We start from the raw sequence: 19,204 nt of genomic DNA on the forward strand, positions 1-19,204 counted from the left end.
TTGTGATTTCAGCAGGTACTGACCCTGCAGGAACGTGAATATCTGCCAAATGGCTTCTTGACAATTGTTGTTAATAGATTTTTGCCCTTTTCAACCTTTTGATAGAAAAGACAATATGGGGGCTGAAGAGATGTCTCAGTGGTTAAGAACAGTGGTAGCTCTTCAAAGCAATTCCCAGCACTCACAACCATCGGTAACTTCAGTTCCAGGGGATCTGATGCCCTCTTCTGGCCTCCACTGACGCCAGCCATGCACATGCAAACAAAACATAAAAACCAAATGAATAAAAAACAGTATTCTGTTAACAGCTCCCGCGGTGCGTTCACAATGTAACCCAGATGCTGAAGTTCCAAATGAGAAGCAAAGAAGTGAAGAGCACAAGAGACTGAGTTATCTTGACTTTATTTGATAATTTTTTTTAAATACGGTTCTGGCACTGACACTTTCTTTAAAAAAAGATTGTAACTTTATGTAAATATCGAAGTTCAATAAAATAACTTAAAAAACATTTACATGTATATCACTAAATCTCCATAAAATATACCATACTTTTGATACAGCATAGGCTAGCATGATTTGGTAAATGGGACAATGGCAGTTTTCATGAGATAGTCTGTATGTCACAGGTAGGAATGAAAAGACTATATTTGCTGAGATATGTCAAGTATTAAACAGTATAGAACATGCACTCAGAAAATTAAATTGTACAGCTCAAAATACGTACGCCTCTAAAAGCATAAAACTCCTGATTTAATAGAGATGTATATTTAGAGTTCCTAAGTAGAAATTAGAACATTTATTACAAACAGTACTGTAACATCAAGTGAGACATGGTATAGGAGCCACCAGAAAATCTAGACATGTATATAGGACATAAATTTCTACTTTGGCTAGAGTTAACATTATACTGTCTAAATTTTAAGTGAAATGGGATAATGTTGAATTCAGCAAAAATCTTAAAACTTTGTATAGATTCATAAGTTTGAATACTGATTATCTGCACAGTCCATCTCGTATTCTGTTTGTATGAATATGACGAAATCAATCCCATGATCGAAAACGTGAATATTACCTGTAAATAACGGCATTGAAGATCCTGCTGACCAGATACTCAAGTGCTATAGACTATGCCGGACATGTGAAGATTTAGAGAATCACACTGCTCAGTACCCACAAGCACAGTCTGATGATGATAAAACACTTCCTGGTATTCCCAAACGTGAATACTTATAAAGCGACTCTCTGGTGATTATTGGCACATAAGTACTTTCTTCCCTAACAGCATACAAAGAACAGCAGAATTGGTCACTGTTTGGCATTTGCAACTGATTGCAGTTCCCAGAAGGTGGCAGCATTGGTACTCGCCTTGGAGAACTGAAGGACCTGGAACTGTCCAACCTTACTGTGCATGACGCTAGGACTGGTAGAAATTCAGAGGCCGGAGGACATGAAGAATGAACTCAGAGAACACAGCTGAGTCTTGTATAGGCAGTAGCTACTTTTGAACTATAAATTTCACCTATAACTTTGCAGCGTAAGATAGAATGTAGTAAGTATAGTTTTCTAGAGAGCATGTACCAGGAATCCTACACTCTTGGCCTGGTTGCACCATCTAATTCTTTCACTCCAAGTTAGGGAAACGGTCTGACCTTGATAGCTGAAAAAGATATTACACTCAGCTTTAAAGTGTGGGGAGCACTATCTAAAACATCACCTCCCTGCCGCAAGATTTAGGATTATCCACAATGCATTTTGATTTGACTTTGCTATTATAAAGTAAATGGGCAAGTTGTCAGTTTGTTTTTCCCGGTCTTTCCCCCTGCTGAATAGAAACTGAAACGACAGCAAAAATCCACAAAAGCAGTGTTTTTCCCGATCTCTCACTTTAGAGGATCTAGCAAGTACTAAGATTGTATCTGAAAGTGGGCTGCACTGATATCTTACTTAAAAGTTTCTGCTGTCATTCTCCAGGAAATACCTTTTATTTAAATTTTCTCTCTTTATATCCAAAGCCAGGGTTAACATAGTGACTGAGTAGGTGTAGCAATCATTACAGCGGCAAGTACAATGCTTAGTCTGTCTATTTTAGTGTGTCAGATCAAATTATATAACATAGAAACCATACTAGGAAATATATGTTGACTGTGCCGGTCAGAGACACTAGAAACATACAAGGTGTTTAATAGAATAAAACTCTGAAAAATTCCACCATGGAACTCTTAATGTGCGATCAATGGTCACCAAGTCTGAAAGCATACCTGAATTACAGAAGGCTCCTCTTCAAGTATCGAGGAGCTTCCTTATATGGGTTGCTCTGTCTTGTATTTTAAATTTAAAAGTATGGAATATTGTAACTATATAAATAACAAATAATTTTCAGAAATGAGGAAAGGAATGGGGTGAGAGATTTGTGGACAATTTCCCATTACTGTGTTAATTTATGGACATGTTTTTATGTCAGCCAGAACAGATCACACCTGGCTTTCAGGACTAACAACACTGGCGGTCGCTTCGCGTCACGTGTGGTCCCATGTGTCAGCCCAGCTGCAGACACCTGTGTGCTTAAGGCTACGTGGCCCATGAAGGGAAGAGTTGAGGCCACCAGTTGAACAAATCATAAAAAAATACGTGTTAAAAGGAGAACTTCGCTCATCGTTTTCTTCCCATAATACACTAACTATACCACATAATAGCTCATTTGATCTTGTAAAATGCTATTGAGATAAGAAACTTCTAACGTGATAGGGAATATCAAATAATACATACTATTAAATAATATCTTCTGTGCTAGAGAAACATCAGTACTAATATTCTCTATAAATAAATTTCAAAGCACCTAATTTGAGAGAAAATTTTCCAAAAATACCATATTTAATTTTTAAAATAACATTAAACAACCAAACAGTGAGAACTTTCTCTTTTGGTTGAAGAATTTGTAGGCCACGGAAGTGACTGTAAGTACCTCCGCTGACCGGAGGATAAATTTCCTTCACTAGAGTCTTAGCTTGGGAATTTTTCTAAGAGTAAGTCAGACTTTAGAAGAAGAATAAATGTTTTAGAGGCTGGAAAAAATCTTTCCATTTTATCCCTTGGATATGGAACCTAATAGTGTTTAAATCATCGTGCGAAACATCAAACTGATGATCCCAACTGGTCCCTTGATCATCCATAGCTTCAGAACCTGCAAATGGGTTTTGTAGCAAAGGAATTTTGCTTGTGCCATGCAGCTCTTAGTAGGGTGGTGAGAATTAGGAATTCTTTGTTGAATGAACACAGAAACCACCCAATACTTTGAGAGATATATCTAAAGGTCAGTCAACCGTTACTGACTGCAACATTAGAACCCATCCACGTCTTTTCTAAAGGAGAAATCTCAATTTTTAGAGCAGACAAAGAAAAAAAAACAAACCAAATATGAGATAAAGAAACAGACACAGCTCTGAATTTTGGTTGTGTAGCAAATTATTAGGGATGAGCAAAGAAGACAGAATTAAAACTGGCTTATGTTCTCAGGGGAAAAATACACGTAATTAGTAGTGAGGTATGCCCCCATCCTTTGGAAGAGCCAATAAAACATGTGGAGAAAGAAGGCCTAGGACTTAAATTAAATGTCAATAACTGTTTCTGCCACTGCCTCCTTTCCTCTGGAGTCTCGGAAAGAGAAAACCAGTCTGCCAGCAGCTGTCATTTAACACCAAGGAAGGCACAGAGCAGCAGGGGGCTGGGGGTGACAGTGTGCGGAGTCTGGTGGGGCTGAACTGGCCCTGGAGCACAGCTGGTGACCGGCCACCTGGAGCACAGCTGGTGACCGGCCACCTGGAGCACAGCTGGTGACCGGCCACCTGGAGCACAGCTGGTGACCGGCCACCGCTCTCCATTATACTCGCATTCCATCTGTGCACACAACTGAGACGCACGGGTCGGGGTATATAAAAATCTGCTCTTTCTCACTTTGACAATAAAATATACTTATCAAAACATGCTAGCTTATCTGTGCAAATATACTCATCACCAATGCAAAAAAGTATGAAAATAACCCCTAGAGGGCCTGCTTTGGATAGTGTTCAAAAGATCCTGGGTATTCAGTCTCTGAAGAAATTATCGTATCTGTGTTGGAGACAGAAGCCAACATCTGGAATCGAAAGGAGAGAGGGACAGCCATGTCCTTATAGGACTTCTTAGTTTGTGGATGGGTGTGTAAATGGAATTCACTTTGTACCAATTGATCGATCATAGAAAAGCCACTACTTGGTATGAAAATTTAGGGTCAATAGGCCTTGTTTTGGCATTAAATACCTTTATGTCATCTTAAATAATCCTTTATAAATATACATATATAATCTGCCTAGATTACCATTGACTGTATTGCTACTAATAATTGTATATGGTCTTAGAAGAAAGGGGTTCTACTGAAGTCACTGGGTACAACAGTAATGTTTAGACTGTCTCAGGAAGGGATTATACACATTTGTTTAAGAAAAATCTGTGGGTTTTCTTTTTTTAGCATTTCTGCTTATGAAAATAAACATCACTATGGTTGTATTTAGTTCCTCATCAAGTCTTCTAGAACACGGAGTCATTCGGAAGGACTGTGGGGAGACTCAGCTTGTGAGCAGGGCAGTGTCTGAGCGCTGGCCTTCTCCCCACACTCGATTCAGTGACTAAAATGTCATCAGCTGAAAATTACTCCACATCAGAAGCGTCGTTGTCTGAGAGATGATAGTTACTCCCCTTGACCCGAATGTATTCAATGTATCTGCCTTCGTCGGAGTCAGAAGCGCCGCATGGACACAGCCTGTTGTCAAAGAGCGACTCGATTTCCTCTAATTTTTTCCCTTTGGTTTCAGGAAGGCAGCCGTAGACGAACAGCAGTCCCACCGCTGCAAACCCAGCATAGAGGAAGAACGCTCCTGCAGGGGAAAAGAATACAGTGAACAGCCCTGTGTGGACTTAAGTCGGAGAGTCTTGATTCCACGTCGAGTCTAACGAGCATGGAACGCAACCCAATGACGTCTGCCAGCCTGCCTTACCTGGTTGTTCTGGTCCTGTGACTAAAATGCAATGAACCGTTCAAAACTCAAATCACTTTAGAGCAATCTGAAGCAGAACAGGCCAGGCTCAGAGGCAAGTTCTTGTTGGAAGTCTCAGACTCCATGCTGCGGGGAATTGCTCTCTCCCAACTCTTTCCCCAGCGCTCCCTTTAGTATTATTCTAACCGGGAGCCCTGTTACTACACACATGTGCACGTCTGTCTTGTCTTCTCAGAGGCAGGGAAGGCCAGGAGAGATCTAGATTTCCAGGACCAGGTCCAGTGATGCTGCTGCTGAGTTACTGGATTGATGGAGCCCATGGTGAGCCTCTTCTTCTGTTCTTCATGCTCACTGTCTAGACGTCATCCTGAACCTTTCACTTAACTCTCCTTCTCAATAGCCAATCTTCTGGGAGATCCCATTGGATATAACCCACAGGGGCTGGAGAGATGGCTTAGTGGTTAAGACCACTGGCTGCTCTGGTAGAAGACCAGGGTTCAGCTCCCAGAACCGACATGGTGGCTCACAGCTCTCTGTAACTCCAGTTTCGGGCCATCTGACACCTCCTCTGGCCTTTTTGAGGCACCGGGCACAGATCACAGACATCCATGCAGGCACTCATATACACACAAAAAAAGCAATAACTAAATCTAGGAACAACATGACCAACGGATGCCCACTTTTCAGCATCCCTGGATTCGTGTGTTTAAGAACCATCCCTGGCACTTCTGCTGTTCCAGCTATCCCTTAGTCTCTTCCATCCTTCTTCTGCCTTTCCATTGTGCATCCCCAACTAATACACTACAACGTTTGCTACTTGTCAGTAGACTGGGAGTTCTATGAGACCAGAGGACTCTACTTTGCTGTAAGAAGATTACACCTGTAGGCGCAGGTACTACCTGGGGGTGCTTAAGTCAGCAAGCTATACTCAGCAAGCCTAGGTGGATGAGGCATGATGACATCTTTTATTCCCTACATATTTCCTAGATGGTTTTTCCTTTATGATTTTCAATTTCAGTAGAAGAAATACCTTCAAAGTACTGACAGTTTAAGAGTTCATAGATAATATAACCCCAGTTAGGAGCAGGCACAGGAGAGACACCCGAGAGGGAAAGTCATCTCCTTAAGAGCAGACTGAAAGCTAGGCTCATCTGCATTTCCAGTCAAAGAGAAACAAGCATAGAAGTGAAACATGTGAAGAAAACATCTCTCGTCTTGGCTGGCAAAATAAAACAACACACCAAAAGAATGACAGGAAGAGACTCCCTCCCTCCTTCCTTCCCTCCCTCCCTTCTTTCTTTCTTTGTTTCTTTCTTTTTGGCTTTGGTTTTTTGAGACAGGGTTTCTCAGTAGCTATGGTGCCAGTCCGGGAACTCGCTCTGTAGACTAGACTAGCCTCGATCTCACAGACATCCGCCTGCCTCTGCCTCCCAAGTGCTGGGATTAAAGGTGTGCACCACCACCACCTGGTTGCAGTTGTCTTTCTTATACAGGTGAACATGATGCTTGCTCTCCCATTCCCCAGGTAAGAGGCAGATGAATCAAGCCCTGGCCAGGTTGGTCTTTCTGGTCTGTGGCAAGGGTGGGGACAGTCAGTAACCTTTTCCAGACCATGGGATGAGGTCAGGTGGGGTGGAATAAGAGGGGACCGGACAATCATATACCACATGATCTTAAGGAGATGTGAGAACAATGACTTTACATTTCACCTTTAAACATTATGCCAAGTTAACAAACATCAACACAGCTTATAAAGTCATGCAGACAAGGCAGTTGTGTGTGTGTGTGTGTGTGTTAAAAACACAGTAAAAAAAACTCTTTTGACTTTAGTAAGCATAGGTTTGAAGTAGCTTCACAAAGGAGTTCTGTCATGCGCTGTTACCTACCAATGTTTTCCTTAAGCCACAGTCTCCATGCATTTTTGTTTGGAGGCTTTTGTCAAGTCCCTGTTTCTGGAAGTGGTAGGTGCTGGGCTCTAAGGTGTCCTGGGTGGCACAAACGATTCAGTGATACAGTGTCCCACATGGGTGAGCTACTTTCTGGTGTACTCTAATGCTGCTGAGGTGTGGGGCTCCATCCCTCTCAAAGGACATCTCATCAGTCCTGTCTTCATGGTCTTGGCATCGTTTCTTTGCTTCCTTGTTAGACTGAGAGCTGTGCTGTAAGGACTTCTGTCCTGGCAGGGTTGGGGGGGGGTTCAGGGTTTGAATTATGGGGGATAAGATAGGCTCTTGGAGACAAGACGCTTAGGAAAAGAGAACTCTTCTCTCAGAAACACTTCCCGGATCCCCTGGAGATGGTGAAAGCTATATAGAGATATTTGCAAAGAGCCAAAATAGAATGACATAGCCCCTCTCATAAATTATAGGGTACCCTAAGGACAGAGTATCAAAAATAACAATGAGAGAACATTTAAAAAAAAACCACGCTCTTACCATAGTATGTAAGATTCTCAGCAGTGTGTAAAAAGGTCAATGAAACCAGGACGTTGAAGATCCAGTTTATTCCGGCTGAGCATGCATTTCCTGTACTTCTTGCCCAGAGAGGATAGATTTCAGAGTTCACCGTCCAGGGCATTGGTCCCATTCCTGGGAAGTAAATCATTAAAACTATAGTAAAAATCCCCTGTGGAATGACAACTAGTAACCAGCCTCTTCTAAGAGGGGACAGCGCGGGGCAAAAGTAACAAAGCATCCACTTACCAGGTGCAAAGAAGATAAGATATAAGACCAGGCCCAGGAGCGCTGTCCAGGAGTACGGGGTGGGGCAGAAGCTGTAGGCCCAGTGCACGTCTTCTGTTTTGAACCTGGTTTCGTTGTCACACCTGAAAAACAAGTACTAATGTAGTGGTATGGGATGTGGCTATAGAACTTAATGCGATTGTGTTGGAAGTACTTGGAAATTCCTCAGTGTTTTAAGTGGGGGGAGAAAGGTAAAAATCTTTTTCTCAGAAATTGGAGATCTCCTGTCGTGACCATATGCAAATAAACACATTAACTGAGAATGAGGTGGATAGCGTGGATGAGATGCACACAGCGAGAGCTTAATACAATGTCAGAGTGTCCAGGCAATTCCTTTTGTACCCAGACAGCATGAACAAGACCTGACTTCTAACTCGAAGCTACATTAGACAGAGCCACCCAAGCGTGTCCTGTACCAGTACACTGTGGTGGAGAGGTTCTCTACGCGGTTATGAGCGACCAAGAGGGCAGGCCCTTTCAAGAGCCTACTCCTGGTCACCCATCTCCAAAGCCTCGTGTGGCTAAAATTCAATGGTGCAAGCTGAGCATGCTCAGGGCATTTCTGTCCATGTGTTTTGCCTTTCACATACTCACTCCATGACTTTGACCTAAGCACACCCCTTCTAAATGTGTCTAATAGATTTTCATTTAAAATTGTGCCCTTAAACTAAGCATGCTCCGTACCGCTTAGTGGAGGGTTACTAGGCGCTGGCTCTCTAAACCTTGGGCTTTCTGAGTTTAAGGAGTGACACTTTGGTGTGCTGTGATTATGTGCCATTACCATTGGTTACTGAAGAAGCTGATTTGGACTGAAGCCAGGCAGAATAGAATCAGGCAGGAAATCCAAGCAAAGATACAGGGAAAAAGAAGGCAGCGTCTGGGGGACACCAACAGCCGCCAGAGTAGTAAGATGCCAGAGCTTTACCAGTAAGCCACGGGGTACTTGGCAATACACAGAATATTAGAAATGGGTTAATTTCAGTAAGAAACCAGAGCCATCAGCTGAACAGTTTGTAATTAATATTAAACCTCAGAAGTGGTTATTCGGGAACTAGTGGGCAGGGGGAAAGCTCCAGTTATAAAGGAGAGCATCACTTTGGCTTTGGAAGTAGTTCCCCTGCTCCAGCATCCGTCGGTGATAATGTTCCCCCATGGTCTCATGTCTAGACTCAGCTTATTTTGGCTGTGCCCTCACCAAGATGTCAACCCACTGCATTCGGCTACACAGTCACGTCAGGACCCTGCCTGTCTCAAAAAACCAAAAAAAAAAAAAAAAAAAAGGACCCTGCTTTCAGAAGCAGAGTTCTAGCATCTGTAACACATGGGAGAGACCTTAGCATTTTCAGGCTCATCTAGATGAAGGATGATCACAAATGATTGCAAGTAGCACTTGCAGTTCTGTCCTGTGTCCCTGCTTCTTGCCATCTACGGCTGATGAGCATGTCTTCTTCCGTGTCCAACAATGAAGCGAAGTCTCTTTGACTCAGGCTGCCTAACTGAGCTTAATTCTTTTCACTTTAATTGGCCCTACAGACACAACCACTCTGAACACCATCCATATCTCACTACTTTGGAGCTGGTAAAGCTGTGAGACCATGCTCCTGGGCTCCTAGGAGTTCTGCTACAGCCTCTCTGTTCCTAGGCACACTTACTGTATACCCCATTTTCTTCTTTGCTGAGTTATCTACTTATCTCAGAGGTGTTCAATAAACTTTTTGTCAACTGAAGCCTTAATTAACATTCCCTACTCTCTCCTAGTCCTGAAAATTCCCCCTTTATGTTTCTTTATTCTTTCACTTTCCATGAACGTTCTTTTTAAATGGAGGCAAGCTCTTCTGGTCACCCTTCCGAGGGGCTTCAGGGGTTCTGTACTTCCCCATGCTCCATGTACTTCCTTGGGCCTGCATTCTATCAGCCATCTCTTCCTGCCATCTTTAGCTTCTTCCTTGGAACTTCTTCCCTGTGGACTTTGATTCATAAGACCTCCGCTATTCAAATGCCACACCCTCTCATGTTATCACTGCCAGACTCCAAAATCGGGGGTGCTTAGATTCTGAAGCACTGCATTCTCCACTCAGATGCTAGTTGACTTATGCGGCCTTTTTTTTTTTTAATTCCTAAACCTTATCTCCTAAATTGTTAGTAGTCTTGTGGCATTTCTCTTAGCCACTAAACTTCATGTTCTCTCTCTCAACAAACAAACAAACAAACAAAAACATGGGCTCTTATCCCTAACCAATAAGCTATCTTCAATTGGCATCCACTTCTAAATGAAAAATTAGTTTTCTCCAGTGGAGTCTCATTGGGTATGTAGACCGCACTTAAGGGTAGGCTTCCTGCCCAGCAGAAGATGGTCAGCACAAAATGAACTCAATGGTATTTTTGTAACCTTTTTCTCATACTGCTCTGTTTTCACCTTACTTTGCCTTTTCAGTCTTTTGCTTTATATTATGGTCTCTGATTTGCATTCTTATAGGTGCTGTTTTGTTTTGTATCTGTGTGCACTTGCGTGTGTATATTTCAGTCTCGTTTTAAAAATTTGCCTGTTTGTGTGTTTTCTAAAAGGGGAAAGAAAGAAAGAAAGAAAGAAAGAAAGAAAGAAAGAAAGAAAGAAAGAAAGAAAGAAAGGGCATGAAATTGAGTGGGTGAGGATGTGGGTAGGATCTGGGAAAGGTTCAGGAAGGGGAAACCGTGATCAGAATATGTTACATGAATTTTTTTCAATAAAAAGAAACAACAACAAAGCAAGAAACATGAAGAAACCCCACAAAACACACACAAAAAATGAAAATCAGAATAAATAAGCAAAAACTAATGTTTTAGTTTCTGTTCTACTGCAGTCAAGAGACACTATGACCAAAGCAACGCTTGCTTATAAAAGAAAGCATTTTACTGGGGGCTTGCTTACAGCTTTAAGAGGGCTAGCCCATGATCACCAAGGTGGGAAGCAGACAAGAATGGTGCTGGAGCAGTAGCGGAGAGCTTTGCATCCTGATTGACAGGCAGCAGGCAGAGACAGAGGAGAGAGAGAGACAGAGAGAGACAGAGAGAGACAGAGACACTGGGCCTGACATGGGCTTTTGAAACCTCAAAGCCCACCCTCAGTGACATCTTCTTCCATGTAACTTTATGAGCAGGGGAAGGGAAGGATTCAATTTAAAAAATAAAACCATTTATACCTTACTGCTCCAAGTCTCTCACTCTCTGCTAATTGTGTCTCAGCTTTGGTTGTCTGTATTAATTCTCATATACCATAAGAAGCTTCTCTGATGTGGGCTGAGTGAGGCACTAATCTATGGGCATGGCTTATGTCATCAGGAGTCAGTTCTTTTATAGACGGTAGAATAGTAGGTTTTCTCGTCTCATGATCTACATGTTTCTAGATTCCTGGACATTTTAGCAATGTCAGATATGGCTTCCATATCACAGAAAAAGCTTTAAGTTCAATCAAGAAGTGGTTGATTCTCCTGTAATATCATGCCATCATTGTAGCAGTTTCTGGAACGGGCAGGTTGCTGTTGTAGGCCACAGGGTTTGTAGCTGGGTGATGCCGCTCATCACCTCTCTCCGGTAGAGTGCTGAGTACCTTTCAGAATCATGGATGCGCGTCAGTGAACATGGAACTTCGTACTGGCACTAGATTTTCAAAAAGGCCTTCAGTGTTAGTAAACCCCTCTCCACATTCCCTCCTTTACCTTTCTCTCCCACCCCCTCACTATTTAATTCTCCTATTCCAGTTTCTCCTTTGTCTCTTCATAACGAGATATTATATTTGCCTTTTCTTGGAAGATCCTTCTCTTACTCAGTTCCCTACTAGGTACCAAGCCTCAGGGGCTCTTCTGATTGTAACATGCACATCAGAGAAAGCATACAATATTTGGGGTTTAAGGTCTAAATTACCTCATTCAGAATGATTTTTCCCCTAGCTCTATATGTTTCCCTGTAAATTTCAATTTTAAATGAAATATAATATTATTTCACTGTGTAAATATACCACATTTTCATTCACCAATTAACAAACATCTAGGCAGTTTTGAATTTCTGGCTATAATGACTAGAGCGGCAATGAACATGGATGAGCAAGTCTATCTGTGGTAGGATGTAGAGTCCTTTGGGTATATGCGCCAGAGTGGCAGAGCTGGACTTGAGGTAGATTGATGCTCAGTTTCCTGAGGACCCACACTGCATTGCTTTCCATAGTGTCTATACAAGTCTGACCTTGCACCATCAATAAGTAAGCTTTCCATTTCACTGCATCTTAGCAAGCATGAGCTATTATTTGTTTTCTTGACCTTGGCCATTATGTCTGGGGTAAAATAAAGTCTCAAAGTAGTTTGAATATGCCTCTCCCTAATGTCTAAGGATGTTGAGCTTTTCTTTAAGTCTTTTTCAAGCATTTGGGTTTCTTTCTTTTCTTTTCTTTCTTTTTTTTTTTTTTGAGAACTCTCTGCTTAGTTCTGTGCCCTATTTGTAATTGGATTACTTGTTTTCTTGATGTTCAGTGGTTTTAGCTGTTTACATATTTTATACCCTAACCACCTATCAGATGTGTAATTGGTAAGATCTTTTCCCAGTCTGTAGGCTGCTACTCTGCCTGAAAGATGGTGTCCTTTGCCATACAGACGCTTTTCAGTTTTGTGATGTTCCATTTATTCATTGTTGTTCTTAATGCCTGTGTTAATGATGTCCTACTTAGAGACCTGTTTCCCTGTGGCAATGATTTCAAGCCTATTCCACACTTGTCTTCTGTCAGATTCATGGCATCTGGTCTTATGTTTTAGGTCCTTGATCCAGTAAGAGTTGAGCTTTCTGCAGGGTGGTAAGTATGACTCTATTTGGATTCTTCAATAGGCAGCCATCCAGTTTGCCCACCACCATGTACTGATACGTTTCTACAGAGTGTAGTTTTGGCTTCTTTGTCAAAAATTAGGTGTCCATAAACCTTCGGGTTTATATTTGCATCTTTCATTTTATCGTATTGATGAACGTGTCTGTTTTAATACAGGTATCCTTTTGTTTTTATTAATATAGATTTCAGTACAACTCAAAATCTGGGATGGTGATTCCTTCAGCAGGTCTTTTATTATCCAGGGTTGTTTTGGCTATCCTGAATATTTTGTGTTTCCATATTAAGTTGAAGACTGTGTTTTTAACTTCTGTGAAGAATTGTTTAGTAGTCATATATATTAAGAAATCAATATTTTTAGGGTTTCCAGATTGGTTAACTTGCCTCTTAGAAACACTTTTATTGTGTACCTTAAGTTTGGTTATGTTGAATTTTCACTTCCTTCAATTTTAGAAAGTTTTTTTTCTCTTGATTTATGTCTTAATTATTTTTTTCATCAGTAGTGAGTTGTTCAGCTTCTATGAGTTTATATATTTTCTTATTTTTCTACTGTAGTTGATATCCACCTTTAATCCATGGTGGTCAGGTAGGAAGCCAAATATTATTTTAATTTTCCAAATCTGTTGATACTTGCTTTTTGTCCTAACATTGGGTCAATTTTTCAGAAAGTTTCTGCTGGAAAGAAAACCTATTCTTTGCATTTGGGTGGAATGCTCTGTAGATGTCTGTTAGGGCCATGTGATTTATGATGTCATCCAACACCAGCACTGTTCTCGTTAGATTTTGTTTGGATGAGCATGGGACATTAAAGTCACCCATTATCACAGCACAAGGGTCAATATGTGATTTTAGCTGCAATAGTGTTTCTTTTATGAACACGGGTACCCTTGTGTTTTGCACATAGATGTCTAGAATTGCAATATCATCTTGGTGAATCATTCCTTTAATGAGTATGTAGTGTCTTTCCCTAGCTCTTCTGATTATTTTTGAAGTCTTTTTTTTCCAGATATTAAAAAGTCATACTTGCTTGCCTCTGGGGCGGCCACTTGGTTTTTCCATCTTTTTACTCTGAGGTGGTATCTGTCGTTGGAGACAGGATTTTTAGATGCAACACAAAGATGGATACTGTTTTCTAATCCAGTCTGGACATCATGTACTTTTACTGAAGAATTGTGATCATTAACACTGATAGTTATCAATGACCAGTTTTTATTGATTCCTGTTTATTTGTTTTACAGGCTGGGTCCCCCCATATTTTGATACACTGTTATATGTTTATCTAAACCTTGTATCTTCTTGGGTGTGGTTACTCTCTTTAGATTGAAGTTTTGCTTCTAGTGCCAGCTGTGGAACTGAACTGGTAGATAGTAGTTGTTTATATTCACTTTTATCATTAAATGTTTTACTTTCTCCACCATTTGTGATTGATAGTTTTGTTGGATAGTTTTGTCTGGACTGACATATGTGGACTCTCAGAGTTTGTAGAATATCTGCACAGGCCATTCTGGCTTTTAGAGTCTCCATCCAGAGTCCAGTGTTATCCTAATAGTTCTGAATTTATATGTGACTTGGTATTTTTCCTTTATAGATGTTAATATCCTTTTTTTGTTCTGCACATTTAGTGTTTTGATTAATATATGCTATGGGGAATTTCTTTTCTGGTTCTATTTTGCGCTCTATCTTCTTTTTGTACTTTAATCGGCACCTCCTTCTTTAGATTAGAGAAATTTTCTTCTATGATTTTGTTAAAAGATATTTTCTGTGCTTTTGACCTGGGTTTCTTCTTTTTCCTCTATCCCTATTATCTGTAGGTTTGTTCTTTCCATAGTGTTTCAGATTTTATGGATATTCTGTGCCTGAATTTTTTTTTGATGGAGTTATTTCTTCTACGTTGTCCTCAAGAATTGAAATTCTTTCCTGCAGTTCTTGCATTCTCTTTGCAAAGCTTACCTCTAAGGCTTTTTGTGTAGCAGCCTAAGTTCTTCATTTTCAGTTTTATCTTAGTTTGAGTTTTCTTGATGATTCTATTTCTAATTTTTGTGTTTTGAAATTCCACTATTTGTATTTTCACCGACTTCATTAGGGATTTATTCATGTCCTATTTAAGGTCCTTATATAATAATGCAGGCTATCTTGAAGTCTTTGTCTTGTGCTTCAGTGACATTACATGTCTCAGGGCCCACTGCCATAGGGTTATTGGCTTCCAGAGGAGGCACATTGTCTCGGCTGCTCACGCTTGTGTTTTTGAGCTGGGATCTAGGCATCTAGTGTTATGATGTTTGAGGTGTTTCATTATATAGATATATCTGGTCTTGTCATTATTGGGTGGGTATTCCATTCTTTGATTGCTGTTGTCCCCTCTGGATCCTAAGCAGGTGTGGTCGCTATTTGGTGTCTGGTAGGGGGTCCTTTTGTGGGGGACACAGAGGAATGGGCTTGGGCTAGAAGAAAAGTTGAGAGGGGTCATGGAGAAGAGCTAGGAGATCCTGGATCCCCAGCCAGAGGAAGAGTTCCTTGTAACTGCAGTAGGTGGGAGGAGGTGGACCTGTGGGTAGGCTGCTACAGGATTAACCTTAAGTCTAGAGAAATGGAATGGAGGCAGGGAGGCTAGTGAAAATTATCTACCTGGGCCTGCAGCCATGGGTGTCACTGAGGACTCCTGGTGGGAAGTGCTTTTTTGTGGCTTGGGGGCTCACACAAAGGAATACAGATAGGCTGGAAGGGGAGGCTAAGAAGAGAGGTGGGGAGGAGCAAAGCTGGGTGAGCGCCAAAGGGCAGAGCCTCCAGAGAAGGGAGGTGGGTAGAAGGGGACAGGAAGTGGGGCTCCTGCAGAGCCTCCAGAGAAGGGAGGTGGGTAGAAGGAGACAGGAAGTGGGGTTCCTGCGGGCCGGCTGCAGTAGAAGGAAGAGTAAGTTGGAGCACAGGAATGAAGCACAAATTGATAAGGATTGAGCACACACACACACACACACACACACACACACACACACACACACGATATAGGTAATTGTCTCCCAAAAGAACAGTGGTTTGTTTTCCTGCAAAAGAATCTTAACTTCTGGTCATCACGGCTCTCTGGGGAGCTGAGTGGTCACTGCGCAATGAATGAGACGTGTATCTCTGCAGACCTGTGAGCAGAAGGCAGCCATTGGCATCTGCTGACAAAAACCCCCAAATCAATATTCTCCACCTTAACTTCCCACCTGAGACAAAAGCTTCTGAGTTATCCGACCTGTAAGAAAATAATAAAGAAGGAAACGAAGCAAAGAGAAAGAAGAAAAAACAATACAGAAAGGCTTCAGGCAGACAAGTTCCAGGGGGGCAGGGTGGGGAGCGGACAGGCAGAAAAGCTTGGGGGGAGGGGCAGACAGGCAAGTTGCTGGGGAGGGGATGCTCACAAATCATGGATATTTTTCTGAAAACCTCAACTTGCTATTTTTCTCACCACAGTGCTTTGCCCATGGTCTGTGTATTTTAACGGGAACTGTGTGCTTGCCAGGGCAGCACAGGCTGTAACGGGGCAGAGAGACCCTGTCATTCCTTATCATCCTCGGGTGACTGTCAGGAGAGCGCCGAGCTCCCTCCTGGTAGACACACTCAGCAGCATGCAGACAAGCTGATGATTAAGGCTGTGATATCACTCTTGACCTTCACAGCGCAGACACTAGACATTTCAACCGCAGAACTAAGATGTGTGTCCCAAACACCACAGGGCAGCGTGCCCCTGCTCCGCAGACCAGTCCTAGCCACGGCTGGCACGACCGCATGTTCCTGAGGAGAACAAGCAGGTAGACATGGGCAGAGCAGAAGCCGTGCTGTTGAGGTCTCGTGCCCATGCCATCCTGGAGCAAAATCAAGAAAGATGCTAAGCTGCATAGGGGGAGTGTGGGGGACAAAGAACAGTGGTCTCTCGGGAAGAGGACGTAAGGGTGGAGCCCTGTACAATAACGCTCACACGGGAACATGTCACGTTGAAGCCCACTCTTTTGTAGTAAAATTAAAAATAGTGATTAAGAATAAAGTGATACCTCATTCCGGTCATGTGAGAATGTGTATTTGCCAGCAGAATGAGCAGACAGAAACCTAATGTGGCCCAAACGCATCAGTGATGGTTCCCTGCTCCAGTCAGAGCCACGGGCCTTCAACACTCTCCCTGAAGGTTGAACAACTCTCTCCCCAGTCTGCTAGGCAGTTTTAAACCAAAGAAGTCACCAGAGGAGCTAAGCAGGGCACAACTGCTCTGGCTACAGCTACTCTCGAGAACGCACTCCTGTCCCCGCCACAAGACAAACTTCCTGTACCGTTCCTCTACCGCTGCAGCAAATTCATTTAACTTAATCACGTTTTGTACTGAAGGGGACAGGAAAAAAAAAACACATCTATTTAAAAAGCGGAACTTCACATTTTTCTTCATCGGAAACCACAGAACTTTGCTCTCTTCCCCAAGGAGGAAAACGTCTTGGATCAACTTTGGGGCAGGACAGGAGGGTACTCACTGGGGGCGGTGGGTGGTGACATTCTGGTTTTATTTCTGGTGCGGAGGAACTGTGGGATCCAAGCTGCTCACCGCTGAGCAGTAACTCAGCCGTCACTGACTTGCTCTGGCCTGTGTGAGATATTTCCTGCTCTGCTGGGGTGCTGGGACACACTTTCTTTGCTGACTGCCTACCGTAGATCACGAATAAAGTATGCTTTGCCTATTCCTGCCTCGGGAGTGGGAAGTCTAGGGACAACATCACCAAGCTCCAGCCTCAAAGTTAGAGGTTAGCTCTGAGAGTTCTTTTACCTGTGGGAATATATGATGAGGTGACACATCATTTGAAAATGGTGACTAAGGGAGCAGAGAGTGTCTCCCAGTAAAAGATGTCATTCATTCTCATCTGAGAAAAAAAGAAAATGCCAAGCAATCAAATGACAGTGATAATGCATCTTTCTTTGTGTTTCATTTTTAACTATGCATATGTATGTTTATGGGGTGTCAGGGGCTATACATACATGAGTTCAGGAACCTGCAGAGTCCACAGGATGGTGGTGTGGACCTTGATCTCGAATGAGAGCTAGACATGAGCCTCCCAATGTAGGTGATAGAAACCTAACTTGGGTCTTCTGCAAGAGCAGCAAGTGCCTTGTGATTTGAATGAGAACAGCCCCCATAAGACTCACATGTTTGAATAGTTGGTGTTTGGTGGCTCAGTTTGGGAAGGATTAGGAGGTGTGGCCTTGTTGGAGGAGGTGTGTCACTGAGACGTTTCATAAGTCCACACCATTTCCCGATTTCTCTCTCTGACTTGTGCAGGTGGATCAGATGTAAACTCTCAGCCACTCCTCCAGCACCATGCCTGTTCTCCTGCTGCAAGGCTTCCCGCCATCATGGTATTGGACTCAGCCTCTGGAACTGTAAGCTGCAATACCAATAAACTCTCTCTTTTGTAAGTTGCCTTGGTCACGATGCTTTGTTACAGCAGAAGAAAAGTAAGCACGGCAGTTCTCAAGCACAGAAGCACTCCCCCAGCCTAACTAACTTCTGAGCATCCCATGGAAAGCACTAGGAAGTTCCTGGTCCAAAAGTGACTGATGATATCACACTAACTCTAGCCACCATAATAGGAAAACAAAAGAACCTAAAACCAAAAACCCAGAATCCCTTATGTTAACAGGAGCCGTATAGTTTTTAAACTACAGAGCTGCAGAAGACCTCCCTATGAGCCCCTAGTTATGACATGCATACCATGTGAAAGAAAGCATGGAGGATTCCCTATTGCCTCATCTGCCACTTGGTACTTGGTTTTGTACTTTTCTTGCATAGGATTGTTACATAAAGGCACGTTTTTTTTGGGGGGGGGATGGCAGCTTTCCTGAACTACTTTCCTTTCTAGTAAAAGGATGACCTTTAGGATTCCTGAGCAACTAAATCAAAGCATTAGAGACTTGGAGTTTAAAGGTTTTTTTTTTCTTTTCCTTCATTTATGTTAGTTTTATAGATAAACCCTAGCATCAGTGATTTGTATCAGCGGTTCATACACTCTGAATATGAAAAATAAGTGCACAGAACATAGGTAGACAAATGAGAACAGAATGCCAAGGAGGATACAGTGATAATTGGTCCAGTAATTCTGGTTTCATTTGCTAAGGCAGAGAGTGAGGTTAAATTCTCATACAGAAGAAACGAGCCAGGGAGAGAGACTGAAAACTTCATGCATCAAGGTTGCCAAGGAACAAACAAAGCGTGCACACAAACAGCCTATGCTGCATAAGCGAGCTGTGAAGGGTTTGGTCTTCTGGGAAGAAACATCATTGAGTCTTTGACCTTTAAAAGTCAGCCCTGGTCCACTTCCTTCCTTAGAAGTGCTCTCTTTCTTAAAAAATTGTCTCCGCTTTGACCTCTATTCATATTTTCAATTCTTGGTCTCCAGGCAGAAGGACCTGAAAATTTCATCAGATGCTCACTGAACCATACTAAACACCTATAATGGTATGGTAAAGCCAGGGAGCCAGGAGGTGAGGGTTATAGTTCTAATCTTCTGAAAACTTCTCTTCACTCCAGGGCCACCATAAAGGAGCCTAGAAGACTTTGCTTCCTTTTCTGC

The 19,204-nt window shown here is 42.3% G+C and overlaps 1 protein-coding gene across 3 annotated transcripts in view; it reads right to left on the reverse strand.

Annotated features, from left to right (window-relative positions):
- Window positions 1-386: 386 nt before the first annotated feature.
- The window catches only part of Slc2a13 (solute carrier family 2 member 13), a 297,525-nt gene continuing 278,707 nt past the window's right edge, over window positions 387-19,204 (reverse strand). For 2 of the 3 annotated variants that reach the window (XR_012909606.1, XR_012909605.1), the window contains 4 exons: window positions 7,733-7,854; window positions 7,466-7,618; window positions 3,843-4,910; window positions 387-3,764 (listed from right to left, as the gene is read on the reverse strand). Coding sequence is in view for 1 of the 3 variants with exons in the window: in XM_075960405.1 (XP_075816520.1) it covers window positions 4,684-4,910; window positions 7,466-7,618; window positions 7,733-7,854 (502 nt within the window). In the remaining 2 variants the exon portion in view is untranslated. Of the gene's footprint in view, window positions 4,911-7,465; window positions 7,619-7,732; window positions 7,855-19,204 lie in introns of all 3 variants that reach the window. The other variant, XM_075960405.1, reaches the window with a different exon arrangement.

This window comes from Microtus pennsylvanicus, chromosome 2, assembly GCF_037038515.1.
Source record: "Microtus pennsylvanicus isolate mMicPen1 chromosome 2, mMicPen1.hap1, whole genome shotgun sequence".
Taxonomy (NCBI): domain Eukaryota; kingdom Metazoa; phylum Chordata; class Mammalia; order Rodentia; family Cricetidae; genus Microtus; species Microtus pennsylvanicus.